Here is a 12,642-nt window from a genome sequence, read left to right on the forward strand (position 1 = left end):
AACATGGGACTCTCGCTTGTTGCCGTCGAGTGACAGCATAAGCTCGCGTAAGTAGCCTCTTTCTACTTTCAACGCACAGCCCGTACGGGAATACACCCGAGAGATTGCGGGCAGTATGGGTATAACCGGACGGAGTCCGGACGACATCTTGCGTATCCTTCTAGCTGAGACAGACCAGCTCAGCATCCCGCGGCGAACTCCAAGCATTAGACCATATTCGTGTATCAAATCAAGCTGTCAAGACTGGTGGCGGCTTTGGCAGCGGCAAGTCCTAGAGCTTGTCCGACCAAGGGCTTGATGCTGTGAAACAGTACTAGGCTGTGATTAGATTTCATTGCAGCTATTACCAGAGGCAACGTTGGCTTAAGTTAACTCTATGTCATATTCACATCCAGTGCTAAGTATAGAATCTTCTTGAGCCGTCAGTGCCGCATTGAGAGACAAGGGTGTTCAGCTCAGTCACCAACCCATGCGCAACTTGTGTTACTAGGGCATCATACACACGTCGAACATCGTCCGCGATGAGAAAAAGCACGGCGAAGCCTATTCCTTTGCTTACTTTGGCTCCTGAATAGAATGGGAAAGACTTGGCCAAGATACTGATCCATTGTATGAGGGCTTAGACGTAAATAACTGCGCTACGGTCTTCGTAAAACTATGAATAGCATCCTTTGGTACCACCATGAGCTTAGATATGGAGGCTCGACGATGTTTGGCGACGGCAAGCACTTTGATCTCTTCTGTTGTCAATGAGCATATGGCACCTGCATGTGGCTTCTTGGCACCGGCTTTGTTGACATTTATCCCGAGCCTTATATGAAAGCTTGGCTCCAGCTTTGCTTACCGCTATAGCCCTTGGCCATTGACTCAGAGATTCCGTAGGGCGCGTCCGACTTTTGATACACCATCAGCCGTTGTCGTATTCCCCGGGCATTGCTCCTCCTGATCGCGATGAAGATCATCAGAAACCTCCCACCTCCAACTCCAAACAAGGACATGAAAGCGATGTCCGTCTTGTTTGTCGTATCTCCAGCTTCGAATGCACGAGTTACATGATGTGCAAGGTGATCACCAAAAATAGACCCCTCTTTGTTGTCACCTCCACCACATTTCACGACACAGCCTTGTTTGTCTAACTTATTGCCTTGACAAAATAATGCCGAGGTACTGGTGCCCAAATAGATAGCACAGCTCGCAATTTACACCATACTTAAGAGGCGTTCTTGCGAAATTAAACTGCAAACCAACAAAACTAGTTTCCCCTGCACACGCGACGCTTGAGGCTGACAGAATACGACACCTCGAATTACATCCTGCAGGATGAAAGGACATAGACTTATTAACTAGAAAGTTCGCAGGCTTTGATTATGCCCGATTCAGCTACATTGACCTCTTTCTGGACAATGAAGTAGACAAGAATGGGTTTCCGCGACCAGTCTCAGCATCCCAAGAGCAATGTTTATCGCAGTGGCAGGCAGTCAAGCTACCGCCCGAGAAGGATACTTGAGAAAGAAGGTGTTCCCAAAAGAACACTGGGTGCAAGTGTTGGGTGATCTGAGTTGGATTCTCGGCTCTTGGACAGGAATTGTATCTTCGTTGATGTCAAAAGGGCCTATGGTATTTCGTCAGATGTTACTTTGTGCAACGAAAGTTGGCGTGTGCAAGCAAGGCATTGGACCCATCACACTTTCATCGTCATTTGCATCATTTAGCTCATGACTGTTGAACTTTTCGAATTGCCCCTCAGTCTGGTCATGATGGACCTGAAAACCATTGCGCCAAGCACTATTCTGAACAAAGGAAGGCATCGAACGGTCCAGCACTAAATTCTTTTGTTCCTGGCCCATGAGCATTGACGAACCGGGAGTGACAGTGGATGTCTGTGAACTGAGCTAGTGCATTGGCTCAAACTCCCGGTTGATTGGCAAATACCTGGGGCAACTGCTCGCCCTGAACTCTTTGTCCAAGTTGCGCCACAAAGGACCACGCAGCGCGGGAGAGGCTCTGACTGATCTCACCAGGCATTACGATCTTTAGGCGACTCTGACCAAGCACGAACCCAGCGCAGGAGATCTGAGTAACATGTACGCCGGGATGGAAAAGATCCAGTGCAAGATGGTGATGTAGATAGAGTCCCAATGCTTCAGTAAAGGGAGATGCTTCAGAACGACCCTTTGTACGCCAAGCCCAACCGTCGTCTGTGTTACCTCCAGCAAGCCTACGGCGCTCACGGGCGTCTCCTTGCCAAGAAGCATCGACTGGGATATGGCTCTTCTTACCAGCGCGCACAAAGCGGCGAAGGTCTTGTGCAGATATGGTGATATCAACAGATCGAAGCCCCGGGTTAGGCCTGGTTTCTTCTTGAGTTTGGGGGTTGTCGATAGCTGTTGGGCCCTCGCTGGTTTGAAACGACACGTTGAATGCAAGTGTTATGGTAAAGTCAATACCTCGGTCGTTGAGCCCTTCGTTTTCGATCCAGCTTTCCCATACTCCGAGAATAGTCTTGGTCCCCATTGTTATCCGACTGACGCGACAGTCGAAAGAAGCAGCAAGCCAATTGGCCACAACGGTCTTGAGTTGCTGAGGCATCCGCATTAACAATAATGGCAGATGTAGAAACCTGCTTTGATCATCGATTGGCCGCGACCCTGAAGAGTCTGATAGCCCAGGTAGAAGAATCGCAGCATAAGCAGCATTCTCGTGCTCTATACTTATCCAGAGCCCTTGTTTCTGGTCGTCTGGAAGGTCGCTCTGGTCGCCGCGTGGAGCTTCGAGGTCGAGATCAGGAGCGTCTTCACCCAAAAACGTACTGGCACGAAACCATTCGATTCGGACACCCTTGAGAGTACCAACTTGACCGAAAGACGTATCTGCTGCCTCCAAACTTAGCTGAATGCCACGAACCACATCACCGACAAGGGTATCACGAAGACGGCTGGCGATAACCTGAAGCCGCTGACTGGTGAGACGTGATTTACCAATGTGCATGGGGGTGACACGATGAGTTGAGAAAGTTGTGTTGAAGAAGGGCGGAACCGCTTCATCGTTGGTGGTTTCAGAGGTGGTATTGAGCGACTGCGCCGGGGATTGCTGAAGCTCTGCAGACGCAACGCCTTGAGCACTCAGGCGCGCCATCTTTGCGACCTTGATGTCTTTGTGCTTCTGGTGTCTGTCTGGACTGATTTGATTGTTGGCTTGCTGCTATTGTTCTGGCTTGAGTGTGGGGTCTTGATGGTGTAGGTCTATCGCAATAGAAGGTCAGACGCGTCTTTGGGGGCGCTTCTGGTGAAAGAAATTGACAAAGAATGAGAGGAACTGAAACGTGAGACTTTTGACATAGTTCTCCAAGTTATAAACTCCCAATGCCACTAAATTTATCTCATGGTAGAGAAATCTCTGTAAGATTGGTAGATAGATACCGTAGGACGCAAGTTGGTGCATCTGGCTCCAAAGAACGATCGCGTTAATGTGATGACTAAGCTCGAAGATGCATATGAGGAACACAAGTGAGTGAGGAATGATCACATCTTCTTTCCTTGCAATTTAACTCACCATTCCCCTTTCATTTCATCATCGAACAGTGCCTTGGTCATAAATGGGGACATACTCGACTTTCCATGAATTCTTCTTGATCGCCCTCAGAGATAAGACATTCACCATTGATACCCTTCCGGTCCTGGGGGTTACGATTCATTGAGAGATGCCCCTGAATGTGCATTGGCTCTGTCTGATCCAGAACAAGGTCTCTCCCACTTCAATGTGGATTGTGGACTTGTATTATGATCTTAGTCGTCCGAAGCAGCGGTCGCATTGTTCAGCAGCCATGGATACTGAACAAAGACAACACGTTGTCAATAAGCGCCTCCAATACTAACATTGGGTAATTGAGGTATCTCGACTTGTGCTCGTATACCTTTATAGCTGAATAAAGTTCTATCAACCAACGCCGGCTCAGCCACTCGAACTCGAACTCGAAACAAAGGAAACGACAGATGCCAGTGATCCTCATGGTTTCCGAGTTTCGAATCTCCAATTGCCCGTGCATCCAATACGGCCTATGGAGCGGATTGAAGAGACAAAGGAGCGCCCCAAAGAAGCTCCGAGGGTGCCATTGTGAGGGTCTGGCAGATGTATCTGGATACAAACATGGCGTCGAATCAGTGAGTAGAATGGGCCCTCACACACGGCACTGAACGATCTGAGCTATCCAGAGGTGTAAGTGCTCATGTGGCTCTGTTTTCTTTGTTCCTCCAAGATCTATTGTGGACTTGAGCTTCGAATCACACTCTTCGGATGTCCATATCAACCAGGCAGCCCATAAGTCTGATAAAGGTACTCAGGAGAGATACTGCGACTGCTCGAGACTACCGATATTATTCTGTGGGAACTCTCTCTAATTCTTTTCGTCTGCGGAAAGTCTGAAGACGATCTCGAGAAGCCTTTCTCTACCCATCATCTCTTTAAACGAGTCAAATCCCTACCCAGGACAACAGTTGATCCATGAACCAGTTCTCAACAAGGGAGCTTTCGATATCATTATGAATGACGAGTGCCAGGAGCCCACTGATTATGAATACTCGAATTACCATGTCAAGTGGCTTGGGAAAAACTACAAGCTAGGCGATCCAACGCATGCAACGGCCCTGGATGCGGATCTCGAAGGCTTTGCTAGGCAGGAGCATCTTCGCGCGAAGGCAGCGATACACAGCCAATCTATGACAAGTGCCCGCGCCCTTTGTGCATTTCATGGTTATGGAAGAGACTCTGTGTGGCCACCAGCTGACCCTGGAAGGCCCACCCAAGACCTTTTGGAAGAATTGAGGCGTGTTAACCAGTTTGTTCAGTCGGAATGGTCGAGACTGAATGAACTCGTGGTCCGCAAAGAGCGAGAGATCCAGGAGATCATCATAAATCTCACTGATGGAAAAGTCAGAGACCAAGATGGAAAGATTCTATGCATTCAAGACTGCCTGGAGCAAAGCTGGGAAGAGACCAGAAATGTTTTCAATGCCGAATATACCAAAATCCGTTCAGAGTCAAGACCTATTTACATGGAGAGTGATTTCAGCCTGGATCCCGAAGGCCATATCAATCCCAACCATTCAAGTGATCTCGACGAGTTTGCCCATGAATATCTCTGTAACATCAGAGTCAACTTCCACTGGATAAACAACGGTGAACCGATGAGGATCGAGGAAAAGAGACAGTACCCAATCTATCGCAGTAAGGCCAACTATCGTGACAACAGGCAGGCTATGGAAGACGCTATCATGGACGATGTCAAGTTCCGAAATTTGAGGAAACCGAGTCCAGAACTTGCAGAAGACGACTCTGAACCAGTCGGATATAACTTCGAAGTTGAAGATGCACTGCGAAAGCAAAGAGCTCGTTTCTTGGTCTCGCACATCAACAAGGAGGATCTTTCTATCCCACTCAATATGCTCATGTTCATCCACTATCGGGCACGAATTCACCCCATGGACTTTGCTTTCCAAGATAACAATCGTATGCATCTAGGAAAGCAGTCACATGTTTTGTCAGGCGCTTGCGATCCTTCGTTTTATGTCGTATTTGTCTCGGTAAAAGACCGTGAGCACCAAAATCCACACCAACGAGCTTGGTGCGAACCTATGATCTTTTCCAAGCATTCGCCCGAGATAGATGAGAACAGGTTTGAGGACTTGCAATCTGCCGGGCGGATGTTCGGTAGCATGGAAGCATGGCTTATACTGCAGTCCCAAGCTATTACATACCTCTTCTTGGCTACTTTCTGCAGACAGATGCTAGATCTGGCAAAGCATGAGCTGATTACGGGCCACACTGACCGACTCAGCAAAAAGGAAATCCTGGAAATCAAGGTTCCAGCAATACAAAAGATCAACATGCTGAAAGGAAAGAAGGGAACCGAAACAATGCAAGACATCGCATCGATTCGACAATATGAACCAAACAGCACTGGGTTCGACCTACAAAGGTATCGCACTAAGCTCAAGGAAAAAAGTGCGGCGGCTGAAGAACACATCAAGAATCTTTTTGACGACCCTGCCTACCTGACCAAATACATCGTGGAACAAAAGGATCATTATTGGACTAATATTGTCGAAGACTCAACGTATCTGCCCAATGAGTACTTTCAGAAATACCATGAGGAAGAATCGCGCCACGTACTATATCGAAGTTGCATGAGAAGTGTACTGAGAAGAGCCTTTTTTGAGTTCTTCATATGGGAAGCCATTACAAATGCCTTGGAAGATTTCGAGACCTTCGAACGGGAGACACTCAAAGAACCACCCGAGATGGAAGAATTCGAGTACTTTAGAAGGACAGCTGCACCTAGGCCTCATGTTTCTAAAGAACTTGGTTCCTATACAACAAAATATCTTCAAATTCGGGAGTTGATCCTGCACGCCGCGGCTTTCTTCATCTTCGCATTCCGTAAAGAAGCAATCCATGCCGCTTCTGAGTCCATGCGCTATACCTACCTTAACACTAAAAGGCCGGATTACCGGCCGGATTGGTTGATCAGAGAATTCTATGATAGCGAAGACATTATGCTTGACTTACAAGAAAAGGCTTTGCATAGTGACCGAGGGGGAAAACATCGCATCGTGGCTGAGCTTATTGAGAACTTCATCTCGAATAAGCATTCCTCCATGTATGTCGGCATTCGGAAGACTACGGATAAAGTAAAGAGGCATATTGAAGCCCACAACCGCGAGGCTGAGCCAGAAGACAAGTTCTCAAACCTGATCAGCCAAACAATTGACGGTTTGGATTTGCTCGCCGATGTGGCAGAGCATCTGGAGCTTATACCTGGTATGTTCCGCAAATCTAACGAATGGACTAAAGAGTCAGAGGAAGACGACCGTGAGAGGGTATCTAGGATGCTCCAGGAGCTTTCATCATATGACCTTCTCGCGCTCGACAATTGTGATTTCCGAGACAAACACGTCCCTGCTAAACGGACACATCGAATATTCCGCTTTCTCGACGAACTCCAAGGATTTGACGTCAAAGAAAAGGAGATGAGCTATGGCAAGGCGAAGGGTGACATCAAGCGCTTTGGTGCATCTCTTCTTCAGGGGCTCATATATCCATTGAATGAAAAGAAGAATGAGCTTATATATCGGCACAGAACATGGGGCATAAGGATCAGACCAGGTTATGGCAGAGGGAAAGTATTCCCAGCAAATGGGCGGGCACTCGAGCGTCTGACGAAATGCATGGGAATCACCAGGGAGCAGTTCATCTTTGCCGATACCGAACCCCCTCTCGATCTCGATGCCCAAGGATCCAGCCGCATACAGAAGACCTCTGGAAAGGACAGGAAAGGCACATCGGAAGTATGGCTAGCCCTCAAGGAAGCTATGACGAAACATCGGCAAGAGCAAAAGAAGAAGCTGGGATATTACAAGAAGCACAATAAAGACAAGATCAGGGCACTGAAGCCGTCCGACACATACAGGGTCAGCAAGGACAACAAGGGAAAGGCACCTGTACGAACAATGGAGAAGCAAGTGGCAGAAGAGATGGAGGCGGGCGACGATGTAGAAATGGAGGACGTGGGCTTTGTAGTTTCACCCATGATCGAACAAACTCAACTACCCAATGTACCCCGGGATATATTCAATGCTCGGCCGCCCCGTGTGCGTCCTCAGAGCAACTATAGGCCTCCAAAGCCAGAGCCGGCACGCCGTGCCGAACCTGTTCTGGGCACTACACTGGCACCGGACGGACTCCCCAAGAGAGAAATCAACAAGCATGCATGGGAGACACTGAGGTCACTCACGTTGCGGAAAATAACATACACCAACGCTCAGGGCAAAAAGGTTACAGAAGAACTGCCAGCAGTGAGCTCGAACGATGTTGATACAACATTTCGCGTCGAGCTCGGGTTTCGTCTGGAATTTGGGAAGGGTCGGCACCGCAAGTTCATTTGGACTGAGAATTGTATATTGCCACAATGGAGTGTGTTGAAGAATTTCAACTTCAACCCTGACAAACATGCGGCAAAAAGCTCGGTCTTGACACAGGAGACAATGAAGAATCGGAGCTTATGTTTGGAGGATGCTGGAATTACTTGGCCCTTTGTAAAGCAGTGGTTGATACAGAAGAAGGAGAAGAAAGAGGCGGAGGAAAAGCAGAAGGAGTAGAACAAGGAGAAGGAAGAGGAAGAGGACAAGGAGACATAGGATGTTGGATTCCAAGAGGCTGTTGGAAAGTTACCTGTACCTGTTCTTCTTTCCCCCCCGTATTTCTTTTATTACTTGTGTTTGTTTGCCTTTTGTTGTGTCTCGTTCTCAGTCACAAATGTGATCGAACCACAATCATGACTTGCGTTGGTCTAAAACAAGTGTATAAGATATGTCTAGTTGCCAACAACAGTATCATGAGAAGGCTATGGCAAGCGGTGCATCTGATGACTTAGAATCCTTTCTGGTTGAGAAGTTGGGTTGTTTACCCCGTACATGGAGGGGAGATCGATCATGAGTAGTTTTTCAAAGATTCACGAAGTGCTCAAAAGGGTCCCCGGCCTTTATCATGATTATATCATATCTTTATAATTTGTTAGTCAGGAGCTCCCCGAGTCTCGATTATCTGATATGATGTGAATGAATTTGGTTAAAACACCTAACCACTATCCAAGCTCATAAAGCGCATTCAACATGAATAAATACATAATTTTTTATCTTTCATCATGGTCTCTCAGTTTCTCAACATGGTTGTTACCCCTCTACCCCTCTGACCGACCCCTCATGACAACTTTGACAGTTCATCACCCATAAATTACCAACCAACGTTAGCATTAGATAACACTAACGACGTCTTCTCCATATTCCCACCAGAAACCCCAGGAGTTAGGTAGGTCCAGCCGTGCCAATGATGTATGAGAATCGTCTCTTAGCGATATCAATTTAGTACTGGCTCAAGGTAACTAGGCCGAAAGCTTGCACGCCACGAGTAAAAAAAAATATAAAAAAAAGTCGCTGATATCATTCTCAGGTGAATCCACATCGCAACGACAGCACGTAGCGCTAACAAATGCGGGCTTTTAGCACTTCAATGGGGCAATGACGCCTTTTGACGTAGGGCAGCATTGGAAATTGCCCCGCGGCGTCTCTGCTTCGGTGGACAGGCACGGCAGTTTGCGGTTGGTGTTTCTGTATTGTATAAGGGAGGATAAGGTGCGTGCAGTAGAAGCTTCTCGATCCATGCCTTGACTAGCGAATCAGCCTCTGTTAAAGCTCTTCGGAGCTGCCCATTTGGGCATCATGAGTACCCTTTTAGTGTAACAAGTCATACCTGTTACAGCTACCGAGAATGTGAAGAGTGTGGTGGGGGAGGGAGCCGTCACCACCAGGGTTCTCGATGGCATTGGAGAATGATCAAGATGTAAATGTGGATATCTATAGCGATAGCAAGTACTTACTGTCCTGTCCTGTACTGGGTCCTCATCTGGTGTCATAACGCGTCCACGTTTATGTACTAACATTACCTTACTCTTGCGTTTCTGACGGTTGTTGCAGCTATCCAATTCTTCTTATAAACCCCTCCACCTCTCGTCTCCCACCTTCACTTTTCTCTCTTTTCCCTCTTCTCACTCCCACACTTACACAACCCTCTCACATAAAACACTCACCCAAATAAACAACCGCAATCATGTCTTTCGGTCGAACTGTCACCCTCAACTCGGGCCACAAGATGCCTCAGATCGGCTACGGCACCTGGCAGGCTGCCCCCGGTGAGGTCGGTAACGGTGTCTACGAGGCCCTCAAGGCCGGCTACCGCCACCTCGATCTTGCCAAGATCTACCAGAACCAGCGTGAGGTCGGAGAGGGCATCAAGAAGGCCCTCGATGATGTCCCCGGCCTCAAGCGTGAGGACATCTTCATCACTGGCAAGCTCTGGAACAACAAGCATCGCCCTGAGGAGGTTCCCGGTGCTCTCGATGATTCCCTCGAGGAGCTTGGTCTTGACTACATCGATGTGAGTTCAAGCTTCACTCACTCGTTTCCGCGCACAGCTAGCTAACCATCCAAACAGCTCTGGCTGATCCACTGGCCCGTTGCCTTCAAGAACGGCCCCGAGCTCTTCCCCCTCAAGGCCGACGATAAGAACAAGACAGAGCTTGACCAGGGCGTTACCCTGTCCCAGACCTGGGAAGCCGTGACTAAGCTGCCCAAGGAGAAGGTCCGCTCAATTGGTGTCTCCAACTTCTCCATTGAGATGGTAAGTTTCTACAGTGCCTCACCAACTCGTGGACAAACAACTGACCCCCACTAGCTTGAGACCATCATCAAGGACACCGGAGTCACCCCCGCCATCAACCAAGTCGAGCGCCACCCTCGTCTTCCCCAGCCCGAGCTTGTCAAGTACCTGAAGGAGAAGGGTATCTACCTGACCGCCTACTCCGCCTTCGGCAACAACTCATGGGGCGAGCCTCTTCTCATCAACACCCCCGAGGTCAAGGCTATCGCTGACCGCCTCAGCAAGTCCAAGGGCAAGGAGGTCACACCCGCCCAGGTCATCCTCGCCTGGTCCACCCTCGACAACCACATCGTCATCCCCAAGTCCGTTACTCCTGCTCGTATTCGCAGCAACTTCGAGGAGGTGGAGCTTGACGAGGAGGCTATCAAGGAACTTGAGAAGTTCGGCGAGAAGCCCCAGCGTTTCAACATCCCCAAGACCTGTAAGTCTCAATCCACAATCCCAAAGACCCGAATTCCTGCTAACATTTTCCAGACTCTCCTGATTGGGACATTGATGTTTTCGGCGACGAGAAGGAGAAGACTGCTACCCACAAGGTGGTTCTCAAGCTGTAGAGGCTTTCATGATACCAGTTTATGATGTGTGATGACATAGAATTTAGCAGTTAAAAGGTTGAGCGGATAAACTTGACCATAGAGAAGAAATACAAGAAATTAATGATCGTCATCTCTCCCTCCTATAATACAGTGCTTACGCTCTGACAACTGCCGAGCGAATCATCGCGTTTCGTTTTGTTTTGACATCAACTGCCGATATGTCTCGGGATCGACCATCCGCGCGTTTGAGGAATTCAAAGGATTTGTAAATACGACAATCTAGAATGAATAGTATGTCCCCAAAAAATAAATACCGCAACTGGTGAACTGTTCTGAAGTCGCCATTTCCATACCAAACAATGCTGTGACAGCTTCTTCCCCATCTACAATACGTAGTCAAAATGTTCCAAACCATATATGCACCTTGCCCCAAATAAATTGTATATGTCGTAGTTTTATCCCTGTCTTGCGCCACCAGTAGTAGATATCGTCTGCTGTATGTATGTATTGCGGATATCTAGGCGCCGACACTGAAGCCGAATGAGCCGTCAAAGACGTCGAGTTTCTTGACGTCGGTGCCTCCTCGGAGAGCTAGCAGAACGTCCATCGCAGGAACTTTGTTGGCAGGATAAAACAGAAGGAGATTGTCCATATCTTCGTCTGTGAGGCCGCACATCTCGTCCCACTTGTAGGTATCGCTAACCTTGGACATCCTATTATCGGGATTGTCAGTATAGTCTACGTCAAGAGTCTCATGAAACTGACCAAAGCATTCGTTTGGGTCCATCCTCAGGCTTGGGGGCCATTTTTCTTAATCTGAGTCGTAGTTCACCAATAGTCTCGATGGCATTACCAGCATTCTTGGGTAGTTGCTTGGCGATGAACTGTCGAATGGCCGCCGCCAACCTGGGTCCCTTGCCGTTGGTGCTGACCATAATCTGGAGGGGACCATCGCGATGAATACTGCCGAAATAGAAATCGCATTCGGGTGGTACGTCGGCGATGTTGGCTGGAATTCTTCGCTCCTTGCAAAGCTTCCAAATGACGGTCGAGGCGGCGGGGTCGTCAATAGCGACCAGAACCATGCTGGCTCCGTCTAGATCTTCGGGCTCGAATACTCGGTCGACGTGGGCGACTTGGCCTTCGCTGACTCGGTAGGCGACTTCATCATTGAGGCCGGACTTGGGGCACACGACAGTGACGTTGGCATCGGCGTTGAGACAGTTTAAGATTCTACCAGCAGCGACCTAAAGAAAATTGTCAGGTGAGTTTAATCATTGATTGTACGGATGTTTGTGATTGATGAGCGCTTCAAACATCAAACTCCGAGGCTCGGCGCATGTGATGATGATTCAGACGTACCTCACCACCGCCGACAACAAGCACCTTCTTGTGCTTGATTTGCCATGCCAAGATCAAACTACCTCCAGGCTGTACAGGGGGATAAGTCTTTGCCATTGCGACTGAAGCAGAGGAGGAAGAAGCACAAGCAGAAGCAGAAGCAGAAGAAGATTCGGAGGAGGGAGTAGATGAGGCGGGAGGAGATGTTGGAGATGCCAGCGCCGGCTGGGCTGATACAGGCTTCTGAATGGGGGTCATTTTCCCCCATCAACTAAAGTCAGGGACGGGTAAGTAAAGGTGACAAACGTTGATTCTTATCGAAGCTGCAGGGGTTGTGATAAGACACGACGGCTAATGGGGGACAAGAAAACTCCAGAACCCAAGCTAGGGTGTCAAAATTAGCTGGTCTATAAACCGGCCTAGCTGCACCGGACTTGCTTCGATCTTTTTCTCGTACAAGATAGGGATTCCAAGCTTTCTTACCCCATCGGACGGG

General features: G+C 48.5%; 4 protein-coding genes across 5 annotated transcripts; 2 read left to right on the top strand and 2 right to left on the bottom strand.

The window, feature by feature from the left end:
- Positions 1 to 575: 575 nt before the first annotated feature.
- FVEG_10415 (hypothetical protein) lies at positions 576 to 3,405 on the bottom strand. Its single transcript, XM_018899559.1, has one exon. It carries the CDS (start codon positions 3,133 to 3,135, stop codon positions 1,906 to 1,908), a length of 1,230 nt encoding a protein of 409 aa, XP_018757640.1. The 5' UTR covers positions 3,136 to 3,405; the 3' UTR covers positions 576 to 1,905.
- Positions 3,406 to 4,538: 1,133 nt separating this feature from the next.
- On the top strand, positions 4,539 to 8,322 carry FVEG_10414 (hypothetical protein; the record flags this gene model as incomplete). The annotated part of the gene is made up of 1 exon (XM_018899558.1): positions 4,539 to 8,322. The coding sequence occupies one exon, from the start codon at positions 4,539 to 4,541 to the stop codon at positions 8,151 to 8,153; it is 3,615 nt and encodes a 1,204-aa protein (XP_018757639.1). The 3' UTR covers positions 8,154 to 8,322.
- Positions 8,323 to 8,495: 173 nt separating this feature from the next.
- Positions 8,496 to 12,444, bottom strand: FVEG_10412 (hypothetical protein). 2 transcript variants are annotated; one of them, XM_018899556.1, is made up of 5 exons: positions 12,168 to 12,444; positions 11,571 to 12,052; positions 10,735 to 11,518; positions 9,281 to 10,688; positions 8,496 to 9,216 (listed from the first exon to the last, which is right to left on the bottom strand). In XM_018899556.1, exons 1-3 carry the CDS (start codon positions 12,402 to 12,404, stop codon positions 11,323 to 11,325), a joined length of 915 nt encoding a protein of 304 aa, XP_018757637.1. In that variant the 5' UTR covers positions 12,405 to 12,444; the 3' UTR covers positions 8,496 to 9,216; positions 9,281 to 10,688; positions 10,735 to 11,322. The 2 variants fall into 2 exon arrangements, with proteins under 2 accessions (XP_018757637.1, XP_018757636.1); XM_018899555.1 differs by having other exon boundaries at positions 9,281 to 11,518.
- FVEG_10413 (alcohol dehydrogenase (NADP+)) lies at positions 9,436 to 11,130 on the top strand. The gene is made up of 4 exons (XM_018899557.1): positions 9,436 to 9,987; positions 10,045 to 10,230; positions 10,285 to 10,690; positions 10,744 to 11,130. Exons 1-4 carry the CDS (start codon positions 9,661 to 9,663, stop codon positions 10,821 to 10,823), a joined length of 999 nt encoding a protein of 332 aa, XP_018757638.1. The 5' UTR covers positions 9,436 to 9,660; the 3' UTR covers positions 10,824 to 11,130.
- Positions 12,445 to 12,642: the final 198 nt, after the last annotated feature.

Source organism: Fusarium verticillioides, chromosome 9, assembly GCF_000149555.1.
Source record: "Fusarium verticillioides 7600 chromosome 9, whole genome shotgun sequence".
NCBI classification, from domain to species: Eukaryota; Fungi; Ascomycota; class Sordariomycetes; order Hypocreales; family Nectriaceae; genus Fusarium; species Fusarium verticillioides.